Genomic DNA, 14662 nt, shown 5'->3' with positions numbered 1-14662 from the left:
GCCAGTGAAGTGAGATGAGCACCGCAACCCCAGAGTCGGTCACGACTGGATTTTACTGTCAGGGGTCCCTTTACCTTTACCTGTACCCCAGCTTTTCCCCATGAGCCCATCTCACGGAGAGGATACTGGGCAAAACCTTTTTTGCTGCAATTATGGGCCACAGCACCACTGGGCAAAGGCGTCCTGTGCTTATTGGACACGTAATGGGACTTAAATACTAACTTTTACATTCTTAGTGTCTGTTTTCCTTCCCAGCATGTTATTTGCACTGGATTATGGTGCAAGGTGGAAGGGGAGAAGGAATGCAAAACTAAGCTGGACCCACCAATGGATGGAACGGATTGTGACACTGGAAAGGTACTTTGCAACCTTACTCTAAAGAAGTCACATTTGTGTATCGGCTGTTTGGTTGGTTGTTTTGCAGTTTTTTTTCTTGACCTTAATTCTGGAGTGTAAAACCCGCCAATTGGATTCTGAAGCAAAAAAAAAGCATGCTTTATTTGCTTTTAAATGGCGTGTGCATATGGGAGAGTGGGCATCATCTTTGAAGAGAATTTCATTTCTGTATAGATAGTGACAAGGGACGCGGGTGGCGCTGTGGGTAAAACCTCAGTGCCTAGGACTTGCAGATCGTATGGTCGGCGGTTCGAATCCCCGTGATGGGGTGAGCTCCCGTCTTTCGGTCCCAGCTCCTGCCCACCTAGCAGTTCAAAAGCACCCCTAAGTGCAAGTAGATAAATAGGTACCGCTTTATAGCGGGAAGGTAAACGGCGTTCCGTGTGCTGCGCTGGCTCGCCAGAGCAGCTTCGTCACGCTGGCCACGTGACCCAGAAGTGTCTCCGGACAGCGCTGGCCCCCGGCCTCTTAAGTGAGATGGGCGCACAACCCTAGAGTCGGACACGACTGGCCCGTACGGGCAGGGGTACCTTTACCTTTTATAGATAGTGACTGTTTAAATAGTACTTTCCAACGGCAGGTTTGAAAGGTGCTTGAATTAATCTGAAGCCCAGTTAATTGGGTCAACCTTTGGTTGATTAAAAAGTTTTTAAGTTTCATTTTATCTGACAAATCGATTGATTTAAAGCCATTGAAGCCATCACTGAAATACAACGGGACTCTAGTATCTTTCCCAGTAATTCTTTGGCCCATGGTGAAATGCGTAAGACGAAAACTTCAGGATCATACATTTATTAGGCTGTAAGAAATAGGTTGTCTTTCCCCCCCTGTGCATGCAATGTATTACTCTTTCTGTATTCCTGACCCAATTTCAAGTCCTTCTGCGTGTGTATTATGCATGGCAATTTCATACAACTATATTTTATAATAGAATAAAAATACTTCTTTATGGTCACGCTGCAGGATAAAAACTGGCACCTCGTTTTCTCATTCCATTATGAAGCACATCCAGTACTTGAAACTGAGATCCCTTTTTCAGAAGGAAAATGCAACTGAACGAAATAAATAGTATTGTGAGAAATCCAAAACTATTAAAATCAACGGGAAAGTTGTTGGTCACATTTATCTGACAAACCGGCTCCCTTATTTCTGGATTACTGTAATCAGTCAAGTTGCTTCTAGTCCCAAAGCCTCACCCCAGAATATTATAAATCCTCGTAATGTATCTGTCTGATGGATTTTGCACTTGTATGTCTTTTTAATACAAAGATGTTTAAAAACTTATGTTACCAAATGCATCTCAAGTGCCTATTAAGAATTCCCAAAGCACCGTATTATTCGTCCGGAATTATTGTCCTGGTTTATTATAACAGTAGCATAAAAATAACTCTTTAATGGGAAATATTCATGAGTCTTGCACAAGCTGTGCATGCTTTTGACTATGTGCAGTCATAAAGTGAAGAAAATCCATATATATTTTCAGTGGGAACGAAAGGTCAGACAGGCACATGGATTTAAATTGAAGCAAGTGCAACTAAGGTGTCTGCTTTGTCTCTGTGCTTGTCCAAGCTGGAGTGACTGAAATTGCTAAGTATACATACTTGGGTCAGTGTAACCCCCACTCCAGGGCAATATGCCTGGGTTCTGCCCAAACTCAGATTCCTCGCAGAGGCTTAAAATGGCTGCTATTAGGTAGCTAGGCAAGTTGACAGGGCCCAATGGCAGAGGAAGCGTTCCTTGCAGCACCAGAGGCCAACAGGAAGGTGTGTTCCTGTCATGCAATGGGTCCAAGACACAAGTCAAGCTGTTTACATGCGTTACGGCATTCCCATATATACCGTGTTTTTTGCTCTATAAGACGCACTTTTTCCCTCCTAAAAAGTAAGGGGAAATGTGTGTGCGTCTTATGGAGCGAATGCAGGTTGCGCAGCTATCCCAGGAGCCAGAACAGCGAGAGGGATCGCTGTGCAGCTTCTGGCTTAGCCGTGCGAAGCCTCTTCAGGGCAGGGGAAGCCTTCATCTCGCTGCCTGGAAGAGGCTTCGCGCGGCTATCCCAGAAGCCAGAACAGCAAGAGGGATTGCTGCGCAGCGATCCCTCTTGCTGTTCTGGCTTCTGGGATTCAGAATATTTTTTTTCTTGTTTTCCTCCTCCAAAAACTAGGCGTGTCTTATGGTCTGGTGCATCTTATAGAGCGAAAAATACGGTATATATTTTGCAGCCATGATGTCCCCACAATGCATTACATGGACCTCAAATTCTAAGATAACCAGGTCAAGTTAGGCTAAGCCTTACCTACGTAGTATGTAACTCCTTCTAAAATGCTTCATTTCTAAATACAGTATTTTAGATTGTGCTTCTGGAAAATATTTTTGTACATTATTTTCACAAATATACACATTTCTGTGTGCACTTTCCCACTACTATGAACCCTTTGGATGCATATATTTTTTTGGGGGAGAACATAAATTTTAACACAAATTCAGTGTGGATTTGAAAAACAGCTGTATTTTGGTTTGCATACTGGTTTGGGAAATGCAACCACAGTTGGTTTGTAGTAAAATGTGAACTGTAGAAATTTCTCCCCCAACTCCGATTGTCCTATTACTACTTGATTAACAGGAAGCACAGTCATTCTACACCAGTGGGGGAAAACGAGACTTCCAAAAAGAAAATGCGAAAGTCCCTTTGAGTACCGAATGCCCAGACTTTAGGAATATGATTGCTTTGTCAATAGGCATGAAATGTTACAGGATTCATCCAAATAGTAGGTTTGAGGGAGAAGGGGAATGAGATGTGCATTATGTATTCCAATGTTAGCCTTGCACTCCCATCAAAATGGGCAGAGAAGCAGTTGTGGGACCTGACAATTTCCTTTGTGGTTCTGGTTTTCCTTCTAAGTATTGAGCTGAGAATACAGAGAGCTGTTTGCATGTATATACCGACAGGTGCTGGATCAGAGCTAAAATGGTTACCCTTTCGATGTGGCATATGGTTTGAACAGAATTATTGCAATGAATTATTGCTCATGTGTCCCCTATACATACATACATACATACATACATACATACATACATACATACATTAATCTGAAAATTGACTTTTTAAATAGTGGTGCAAGGCTGGAGAATGTACCAGTAGGACATCATTTGCTGGACGCATGGAGGGCGAATGGAGCGCATGGACCACTTGCAGCAGAACCTGCAACACTGGAGTCAGCAGCCGACAGCGTCGATGCTCAGGGTAGATAACAACAGCTGCAGCTTTTTTTTGTCCTTGCAATATTATTTACTAATATAGCTGTACCAACCTGGTTGCGCACAGATGCACTACATATTGGCAAGTCTTCTTTATTTGCCAAAACTCTTTCTAGCCTCTCCTTCGTCGCAAGCTATCCCAGGTTAGGATACAATGAGCAATTAAAAACCATAACGCACGGCTTGCGATTACAAGTCTTCTAAGTGTGTTCAGCAGAATGTCCTTAGAACTCCTCTTTTTACATCCATGCTAAAGGCGTGAATGTTGGAGGTCGAGGGGCTGCACCCAGGGGACATTGAGGTGGGGGACACCTTGTTCCCCCCCCCCCCGACACAAATCAGGCTGAACTAATTAACGTGGTTAATGAATGAAACCAAATCCTGCCTACTTAGCCCTATCCCCTCAATTCTCCAATTGTAATTAAGTGTCTTGTTCACAACAGAGTTTAAATTAGAGGCCTGTAACCACGGAGCTTGTATACACATTAGCCATATAGGCTATGCACTGTGGAAACCGTGGCCCAGAGTCAACCAACCCAAGAGGAAGCCAGGGTAGGGGATCCCGTTCATGCAACAGGGCTTCCCCCTCCAACCACTGCAGCTCCCCCAAATCTGTTCTGGAGGGTCAGAAGAACCCCCAGAACATTGCACAGAGGGAGGAGAGCTGGGGTTGTTCAATAATAATAATAATAATAATAATAATAATAATAATAATCATCATCATCATCATCATCTATACCCCGCCCACCTGGCTGGGTTTCCTCAGTCACTCTGGCTGGCTCCCAACAGAATAATAATAATAATAATAATAATAATGCCATCAAACATTAAAAACTTCCCTAAACAGGGCTGTCTTCAGATGTCTTCTAAAAGTCAGATAGTTGTTTATGTCCTTGACATCTGATGGGAGGGTGTTCCACAGGGCGAGCACCACTACCAAGAAGGCCCTCTGCCTTGTTCCGTGTAGCTTCACTTGCTAGCTAGGTCCCCAAATGTCTCTGGCCTTGCTAGCTAGGGGTGATGGAAGTTGTAGTTCAACAACATCTGCGGACCCACAGGTTGAGAAAGGCTGGTCTAGATCATGGGCAGGCAAACTAAGGCCCGGGGGCTGGATCTGGCCCAATCACTTTCTAAATCTGGCCCATGGACAGTCCAGGAATCAGTGTGTTTTTACATGAGTAGAATGTGTCCTTTTATTTAAAATGCATCTCTGGATTATTTGTGGGGCATAGGAATGCGCTCATATTTTTTTTCCAAAATATAGTCCGGCCCCCCACAAGGTCTGAGGGACAGTGGACCGGCCCCCTGCTGGAAAAGTTTGCTGACCCCTGGTCTAGATTTCCCTTTTGCCTTGAGTACCTTTAACTGCTACTTAAAGGCAAGCTTTTAACCGCTTAGAGATAATCACTGATGTTATCTCTGACTACAAAAAACAATGGGGGAGGGGGAGGAAGCAATCTATTCCTGCTGTATAAGGTCCTCAAAATATCCCCTGCAAACAAGTTTACTATTTTGGTTTTGTCTTCCCTAGTCCAGCTCATGAAGCGGGGGAATGCCACGGTTCCAGAATGCAGTACAAAATATGTGAGAATCCCTCTTGTCCCCCTGGAGTGCCTGCGTTCAGGGACTGGCAATGTCAGGTCTTCAGTGTAAGGGCATCATATCAGAAACATATCCACCAGTGGCAGGCTGTTATTGACGAAGGTAAGCTGAACTCACATTTCTGCTGCTAGCATTGTGCTGATACGTGTTATGCTTACTGCAAGTGATTCACACATTAGCAAAAAAAAAGAACAACCTTTTTAAAAATAAATAAATAAACATATTTACTGAAAGTTCAAAAAGTACATAATTACATGTGCACTGAACATGGTGAGACATAAATAAAAGAGAGAGAGAGAGAAAGAGAAGCAGATCCCATGTGGAAAGGAAAATAAAGGGGGGAGGGGGGGGAAACCCAAAACTGTATACTTTACAAGATTGCTATTAAAATAAAAATAAAAAAATAAAATAAAATTGTCCCGTAGCACCTTATAGACCAATTAAGTTTGTTCTGGTATAAGCTTTCGTGTGCATGCACACTTCTTCAGATTTTTTTTTTAAAAAAATTATTATTATTTACTGCATCAGACCAACACGGCTACCTACCTGAAGGTTGCTATTGTACTTCACCAGATTTTAATCTATTACAGTGTTTGTAAGAATGGATTCCAAATATCATTGAATTTGCCCATGGCAAGTCTGTGTTTACATGCAAGTTGTTCATACGTTGTGAGTTTGTATAAGTCTTCAATCCAATCGTAGACGGGAGCTGCATTTTAATTTTTCCAATTCATCAGTATCAGTCTTTTTGCTGTGGAAGGGGCACGGAGAGTCCACTCAGTTCTGCAGGGCTGTCACTTGTACTGCAGTTTGCAGGAGGTAAAAAAAAATAAAAATGGTTCGATTCTCTATTGAGCAGCAAGGAGAGACGAGTGCTTCTTAACTTCAGTAAACTGCAGCACAAATTAAAGAGTTGACCTTTCCTCCCAAACCTCTGCTTGTGAAAGAGCACTGAGGGACTGAGAGGGTCTTCTCTGATTTGTGCTGCGGTTTGGAGAAAAGAAGATACATCAGCTGCTCAAAATAATTTTTTATTACCTTCTGCAGGCTATTGGAGAGCATGTTTGCCTTCCCCCAAATCCCAGAGAACATTGTTGAGGTATCCTCAGCCACCATAAATAATATCTGGCTTGGAAGCCAAGCCAACATTTGTGCATCTCCGGCAGAGGGTACCCTTGATTTGTTTTCATTTGGGAAGAGTCCCTCACTGAAAATTACTCTCTTTTTATGTCTCAACCCATCCATTCTCTTTGCAGGAGACCAAGGAAGGTTTTAGTGTATGCCCTTCATTAGTAAGTCTGCTTGGAAGGAGAGCTTTCCTTGTGCTTAACCTACTAAAATGAGAGGGAGTTTGCGATCTTGTGTAGCTCTCATTCATTTTAATACTGCATGTCTCGAACCTTCTTCAGGTGCTCTGCATCAGAGTTAAGTAAACACGCAATAGAGAAGAGGATTTACCTCTGCCCCTTCCATTGCTATTTCTCCATTCCCAGTAAAAGATTGATGGGCTGGGTTGATGGCTCCTCCCACTGGCAGAAGACAGGAAACAACCCTTTGGGAAGTAGGAATGCCCACGATTCAGTTCTGCTCCTGCCTCCATTATAAGTAGGCAGCTTGCTTCTTTTTGCTCCTGCTGTTACTTCTCTTCAGGCCTATTTGAAAACATTTCCCCCCTCTCTTCTTTCACACACTTTTTCTTTTACCTGGGCCTATCTTCTAACCCGGGACGCGGGTGGTGCTGTGGGTAAAACCTCAGCGCTTAGGACTTGCCAATCGTATGGTCGGCGGTTCGAATCCCCGCGGCGGGGTGAGCTCCCATCGTTCGGTCTCAGCTCCTGCCCACCTAGCAGTTCGAAAGCACTCTTAAGTGCAAGTAGATAAATAGGTACCGCTTTATAGCGGGAAGGTAAACGGCGTTTCCGTGTGTTGCGCTGGTGCTGGCTCGCCAGAGCAGCTTCGTCACACTGGCCATGTGACCCGGAAGTGTCTCCGGACAGCACTGGCCCCCGGCCTCTTAAGTGAGATGGGCGCACAACCCTAGAGTCTGTCAAGACTGGCCCGTACGGGCAGGGGTACCTTTACCTTTACCTATCTTCTAACCCAGTGTTTCCTAAACTTGGGTCTCCCGCTGCTTTTGAACTACATTTTCCTGATCTCTGGTCCTGCTAGCTAGAGTTGTAGACCAAAAACAGCTGGAGACCTAAGTTTGGGAAACCCTGCTCTAGCTTCTAGGCACCTTCCCCAGATTCACTCTGATCCTTCACCTCCTCTGTTCTCTTTAACCCCTGCTCTCCCCTTTCTTCTCTGGATTGCTTCGATGAAGGGACATCTTTCAAAGAAATGCTAGCGCTGAACCTCCATCGGATGAGGAGGACAGGGAAAGCTCAGTCATACAGCACTAAGCCCACCCAGTTCTGCCTTGCCCAGGTTGCTCTCCACCTTCAGCCATTGGGGAAAGCCAATGGGGAAAGCCCTTTCAATGGAGAATTGAAAACTATCCTTCAGGTGGGATGCCAACTGTCCTTTTCCATTGCTGCCCATGTCTTGGAGCTCAAAGTACTGTTTTTCCAGGGTTCTAAAACCCATAGAAGGGATGCAGGGTTAAACCACAGAGCCTAGGACTTGCTGATCAGAAGGTAGGCGGTTTGAATCCCCGCGACGGGTGAGCTCCCGTTGCTCGGTCCCTGCTCCTGCCAACCTAGCAGTTCGAAAGCACGTCAAAGTGCAAGTAGATAAATAGGTACCGCTCTGGCGGGAAGGTTTCCGTGCACTGCTCTGGCACAGCGTTTCCGTGCACTGCTCTGGTTCGCCAAAAGCAGCTTAGTCATGCTGGCCACATGACCCAGAAGCTGTACGCCGGCTCCCTCGGCCAATAGAGTGAGATGAGTACCGCAACCCCAGAGTTGGTCACGACTGGACCTAATGGTCAGGGGTCCCTTTACCTTTACCTTTAAAACCCATAGAGAACATCTACAAGTACAGGAGACTCCAATATTTGCCTTCAAACTTGTGGAGGTGACCAGTATGGTGATCATGGTAGGGTTGGAATTTGCATGCTTGCTCCCCACTGCTGCCTTCCTTGCATGTTGACCTAACTCTGATGTAAAACATCTGAAGAGGTATCCATAATTCCCACCTGGAATATAGCAGAAATGTAGCTTGGTATCGCAACCAGTACAAGCAGAATTTTGTATCTACGAAATGAGGTTCATCAAGCTTACCTGGTTTCCACTTACTCAAACAGAAAAACCTTGTGCACTATTTTGCTCTCCAAATGGAAAAGACCAGCCTATACTAATAACGGAGAAAGTGATGGATGGAACTCCATGCGGTCATCAGGAAATGGATATATGTGCGAATGGCAGATGTCAGGTAAATCAGCGTTCAGAAGCCAAGTTTTAATATCTATTTATTGTGCAGTATTTCTTGAATGTTTGGATCCCTGAATCCTGCTTTTAAACTTTAGTCTTCCTTTCTGGGATGGGGGTGGTGGGGGCAATTTAGTACTTGCCATATGCATTCTTTCTGGTCTCTATGGATTCTGCTTCTTCCTAAAACTAAAGCTAACATCAGTGTTTATAGTCCCTCCTTGTGATGGGGGACTTGTTCCTCGTCTGCATACCTTGAAGGGAGAAGCATCCTGTTATGACCACTTCTCTTTCAACCACCTCAACAGCATGATGAAGGACTTTCTCTGCTGAGCTTTTATTCTTCGGTAAAGTAAAAGACCTTTGAAAGTCTTGTAGGTTGCTAAATATGTACCGCTGCAGCGGGAAGGTAAATGGCGTTTCCGTGCGTTCTGGTTTCCTGTTGTACCAGAAGCGGTTTAGTCAATGCTGGCCACATGACCCAGAAAGCTGTCTGTGGACAAACTCTGGCTCCCTCAGCTTGAAGCAAGATGGGTGCTGCAACCCCATAGTCACCTTTGACTGGACTTAATTGTCCAGGAGTCCTTTCCCTTCTATGCCTATTTACCTGAGAGTAGCTTCATTGAAAATGTAACTTACTTATGAGCAAAATGTATAGGGTTTCAGTGCTAATCTCTTACTGTTAAACAATCGGGGGTTTTCAGTTCCTTTAATCGCTTGCTTTAGGATTATTTTTTATTTTACGTGAATCTCTCTTTCCCTTCCCCGTTGACTTAAGAAGAGTTATGGATGCAACCAAAGACTGATAGGCATGACTGTTGCCTTTCTTTGCTTAGGAATCAAAGAATCATAGAATTTTAGAGCTGAAAGGGACCACAAGAGCCATCTAGTCCAACCCCCTTTGCCCAGTGAGGGGCTCAAGCCCATAAGCCTGAGATTAAGAGTCTCGTGCTCTACCAACTGTGCTATCCTGTAGAGCAGGGATAGCCAACTTCAGAGAGACTGCGATCTATTTTCAGAATTAAAATCTGGCAATGATCTACCCCTGTTTTGGGGGGGTTCGGGTCGAAGTTCTTGAGCTTTTTTTAGGGAGGAAGAAAGCCCAGTTTTTATACAAATACTTTCTTAGGAGGGAAGTTCCGGTTTTTTTTGGGGGGGGGAGGTTAAAGGCAAGGGTCAAAGGGGAAAAGTCACTCACAATAATATCGCTTTGAATGAAAACAGTCACAGAGAGAGAGATACGTCTTCCCTTCCACTGATCAGACAACAAGATGGAGGCCGGTGCAAGGGGGCAGGAGTCAGTTTCAACGATGCTGAGGAAAGGGAGCCAGAGATCGACCCGTGATCTACTAAAACCTCGCGGGAATCTACCAGTAGATCGCAATCAACCTGTTGGACATCCCTGCTGTAGAGGGATGCAAGATGGATTGGGGCACTTAGCAACCATCGGGGGGGGGGGGGGAGTCCAGAAGAAGAAAGCAAAGAAGTCCACCCAACCCCAGGCCTTCTCAACTGCTATTTAACAAACAGTGGGGAGGGGCAAGGATATAAGGGCCAGATACGCCATTAACTTCATGTCTATTTTGGCTGTCAGAGTCAATTCCTTATATTGCAATATTAATACTTGCAAGCTACATTGAGAGGCATAGCAAAGCCTTCCGTGAAAATGTCGTGATGCTTCCTTTTCGCCTCCAGAAGGTTGGGTGTGATGGCATCCTGGGATCTTTGGCGTGGGAAGACCACTGTGGCGTCTGCAACGGAGATGGGAAGTCATGCAGAGTTGTTAAAGGAGATTTCAATCATACTCGGGGAGCAGGTAAAAAACAACAACCCAACCTTTCAAATTTAATGCTTTTTTACAGAAATTTGTAAATGTAATGAGCACTCTGCGTTAGATAAATCGATTAGTACCTTTTCATATTCTGTGTTGATTAAATGGTAGCATTCCATTCACGATAAGCAGATAAGGGCAAGAAAAGGCTTTCCTTATACCCAGTTTCAGACTTATTACTGCAGAGATGGGGGTGATTAGGAACAGATGGGAACAAGTATTTAGTAAACCCCACTGCATACTTTTTGATACATGATACCTGGGTTTATTTACCATAGTTGAACATAAACATTTATCTGGATTAGCAGCTCTCCAATGCTCAAACATTAAATGAAGGAAAGAAAAGGGAGCAAATATCCAAAGATTCAATATATATTGAATTCAATATTTATATTTCACATGATTTCCCCCCCTAAATGCAATAGCTGAGAAGCTAAACAGTCGTCCAGATTCTGATGTGTGTTAATTTGCAGAAGAGCAAATATTTTTCATTTGAATTTTTAAATTTTGCATTAGGGATGCAATCATTTGCTTAGTGTGAGGCATTCTGAGGGGGCTTCAGGATACAGCACAAGTAATATTCTGCTGGCTTAGTTGGAGGTTTGCTGGCAGAATGACACTTGGGCCCTTGGAAGTCACGCATAATGTCACCTAGAGCATGAAAAAATAGGGTGTATCAAATATCCTATCATAATTATTTACAAAATTAGTCCACTTCTTCCAGAAATCAATAATTTTGGCTCTTTTCTGTTGCAAAATGCAAGTGATAAGTTTAATTATTTCACTGTTTCCCATATCTAGCCCAAGCATCAGCTGTAAGCATATATTTTTGAAACGGGGGGGGGGGGGGACCATTAGTGGGGCTTTAATTTAGGCATGTTCAGAACTGTTAGATTTCAATATTCAGAGTAAGTCAGCAAGTATTTAAAAAAACTGAATTAGAAGCCAAGACGTTTCAAAAGCAGTAAACATCACAATCAATACCAAATCAATCAGGGGTTCAGAAAGTAAAATTAAAGACATGCTTTGAGTCTTCAGGTGCAGTTGTGTCCTAAGATGGAGATAATCTAGGAAAAGGGAGGCAAAATCACAAATTACCCTGAAGGTTTAAGTCAGAAGACAGAAAGTTGGAGAGATTGGATATTGAAATTATATTTATAGAAATTTTAAACTGACCAATAAAACACTGGCAAAAATAAATATCCATAAGGAAATCTGTTTAAATCTTTCCAGTTACATGGCTGAGTACTTGTTGAAAGAAAAATGTTTTCCTGTTTTAATAACTAACGTAAACCACAGAAATGCCTTCTAATGTAGACCCCAGATTTTAAGCGTTTGCCATAATTTGACTTTACAAATGCAAAAGGGATTGTGTATAAACACTTGGGCTTTTTCTCTCCGTTTTAACACAGTAGCCAGTTCTTATGAAGCTCTCCCCCTTCCCTGAGTTTCAGAAATAGCTTGCCGGGTGCATATTTCTCAATGGAAACAACTTAAAAGGCTGTAAAAACACTGACTACAATCCTATGCCTAGTTACACGGTTACAAATCCCATTCATTTCTTCAAGAATTATGCGTGCATAACTCTATGGACGTTTGCAACCACAGTGCTTATCTGTGGTCTTAATGATAAAGCACTATTTGTTTTCATTGAATCAGTGTCATTGCTGTGGTTTCTGCCCAAAGAAATGTTTGAAGGAATGCCTTACTCCCTTGTGTTCATTCAACTGTAGATCACTGTATAGACGTATAACACACATGCCTTATATTTGTTTATTTTGGAGAGGGTTATTCAGAATTTTATTCAGAATTTGCCAAGTCATTTCTGATGAGTCTGGAAGGAAATCTGGGAGTCCCATTTCCTTGCCCCCCACAGTGGTGAAAAGTAAACACTGGGAGTTTATTTCTGAAACGTAACTGTTCATGTAGGAATGTTGGTTTGATCCAGCAGGGATCTTCTTATATTCTTATGTTCTTGATATTAAAGGCACATGGGTATTATGTAATCTCATTGACACATTAGATGTGTGTGGCCTGATCCTGAAGGGAATTAGAATCTATGAATGAGTCTCACTGCAGATTATGAAATTTGTGGATGAGATTGGTGAGGACGTCATCTGTGAGTCTCTTGGATGCTACCCATTCATAGTTGCAGGAAACATGGTTTAATTGAAATAAAATATGATATCCGGCATAGGACATAGCCCTCTTACTTGTTACTGAATCTTACATAAATACACACACATACTATATGCAGTTTAGGGTAAAAATATTTAGTAGAAATCGGAAATGTAAAAAAAAAGTACACTATATTATCAGCAGACAGTAACAAATTTGGGTGAGAGAGATACAAGATACAGATGTCAAACAACGATGCTATGTTGTCACTGTTTGTTTTACTTGTGGGTTGTGGTGGCCTCTGACTATACAGTGTGTATGTACATTGCTGAAAGGGAATAATATGTTGAAAGAATATTATTTCATGAGCTGTGTGGAGAAAGCCATTAGGGAATTTTAATTATTGAGGTCTCTGGAAATACAAGCATTCTGGGAGTTTTGTGGGAAAGCAGTGGGATTTAAACAAGCTATTAAAGTTTCACGCCACCATAATCCAAGTCCATACAACAGACATGAGCTAAGAGGTAGGGTTTTGCCGGAGTGGGGCAGTGTCAGAGAAAGGACAAAAACACACACTGGGTTGAACCAGGCGACAGCCATTTTATTTATGGTATTCATGAACTTTGCATTGTGCGAGAAGGGATTGTCCAGCATTGCTTACAACCTGCCTGTTAACAGTGGAACCGCCAAGATGGCCTTCTGGCTAGTCCAGAAGGCAGAAATCAACAAATAGTATTAACTTCTCAGGCACTTCCACCTACTTGGAAGTACAGTGGTACCATGGTTCCCAAACGCCTTGGTACTCAAACAACTTGGAACTCAAAAAGTGCAAACCGGTAAGTGTTCCGGTTTGCGAACCTTTTTCAGAAGCCGAACGTGCTCCGTTTTGAGTGCCACACTTCCGTTTTGAGCATTACGCTGAGGTCTGTCTGTTTTTGCTATTTATTTTGCGTTTTTGTATTTGCTGCTCTTTTGTTTTGTTTTTGTGACTGTGTGGAGCCCAGTTCAGCTACTGACTGATTGATTGTGTGACTGCAGTACATTGTTTATTGCTTTCATTTAATGGATCAGTGGTCCCATTAGAGAGTAAAATTCATGTTAAATTGCTGTTTTAGGGGGTTGTTTTTAAAAGTCTGGAATGGATTAATCCATTTAGCATTACATACTATGGCAGGCACAGGCAAACCTGGCCCTCCAGATATTTGGGACTACAAGTCCCATCATCCCTAGCTCCCAGGACCAGTGGTCAAGGATGATGGGAATTGTCCCAAAACATCTGGAAGACCAAGTTTGCCTATGCGCATTCTATGGAAAAGCGTGCCTTGGTGCCTTTGGAACGCTTTGGTTTTGGAACGGATTTCCAGAATGGATTAAGTTTGAGAACCAAGGTACCACTGTATGGCTGGCCACCAGATTATTGTCATTGTGGCTAATTTATGAGCTGAATGCCCTGCAGTCCCTATGGTATCTATTCAGATCAGGCAGTTATTGATGCTCCAGACACAGACCAGAAAGAAAAGCAGATTCATGAAAATATTTCATGAAGTGTGAAGGTTCCCCACTTACCCCCTGTCTTCATCCCCACCTATGTTTTCTGGCTCCATGGAGACAGCACCGGCGACAACCCCTTCAGCTTCTCTGCTTGACCCAGGAACTATCCAGCTCAAGGGAGATTCAATAAATTAATATTGGCTGATTCAATAAGAAGACAGTGCCAAGCACACAGTAAATATATATATATATTTAGGTTCCAGAAGGTCAGTCCAGAGATACTGGCAGAGTGAGAGGCAAATGTGATTCTAAAACTTCATAAACAAGAAGAGGAAATCAGACATGAACACTATTGCATTTCTTTAAAACAAATCTTTTGTGTTTGTTGATTACGAACATCACATGGAATATTTCATCTTGTAATTAGGTTATGTGGAAGCATTGGTGATACCTGCAGGGGCAAGAAGAATCAAGGTTGTGGAAGAAAAACCTGCTCACAGTTACTTAGGTGAGTTGTGTTTTGTCCGTAATTGTAATACGTACTTGACAAAAAAGATAGAAAACTTTATTCCTTTTAAAAAAATTATTCTCCGTAGATTCA

At 42.9% G+C, this 14662-nt stretch overlaps 1 protein-coding gene across 2 annotated transcripts in view; it reads left to right on the top strand.

Annotated features, from left to right (window-relative positions):
• Positions 1 to 14662, top strand: part of ADAMTS19 (ADAM metallopeptidase with thrombospondin type 1 motif 19) — a 114559-nt gene that overhangs the window by 68736 nt on the left and 31161 nt on the right. For both annotated transcript variants that reach the window (XM_028748057.2, XM_028748056.2), the window contains exons 11-16: positions 256 to 357; positions 3507 to 3637; positions 5183 to 5355; positions 8498 to 8625; positions 10317 to 10437; positions 14489 to 14569. In XM_028748057.2, coding sequence (XP_028603890.2) covers positions 256 to 357; positions 3507 to 3637; positions 5183 to 5355; positions 8498 to 8625; positions 10317 to 10437; positions 14489 to 14569 — 736 coding nt within the window. The remainder of the gene's footprint in view (positions 1 to 255; positions 358 to 3506; positions 3638 to 5182; positions 5356 to 8497; positions 8626 to 10316; positions 10438 to 14488; positions 14570 to 14662) is intronic.

This window comes from Podarcis muralis, chromosome 11 (assembly GCF_964188315.1).
Source record: "Podarcis muralis chromosome 11, rPodMur119.hap1.1, whole genome shotgun sequence".
Taxonomy (NCBI): Eukaryota; Metazoa; Chordata; class Lepidosauria; order Squamata; family Lacertidae; genus Podarcis; species Podarcis muralis.
The sequence above is the reverse complement of the archived record's forward strand: the minus strand, read 5'-3'. Positions and strand labels throughout refer to the sequence as shown.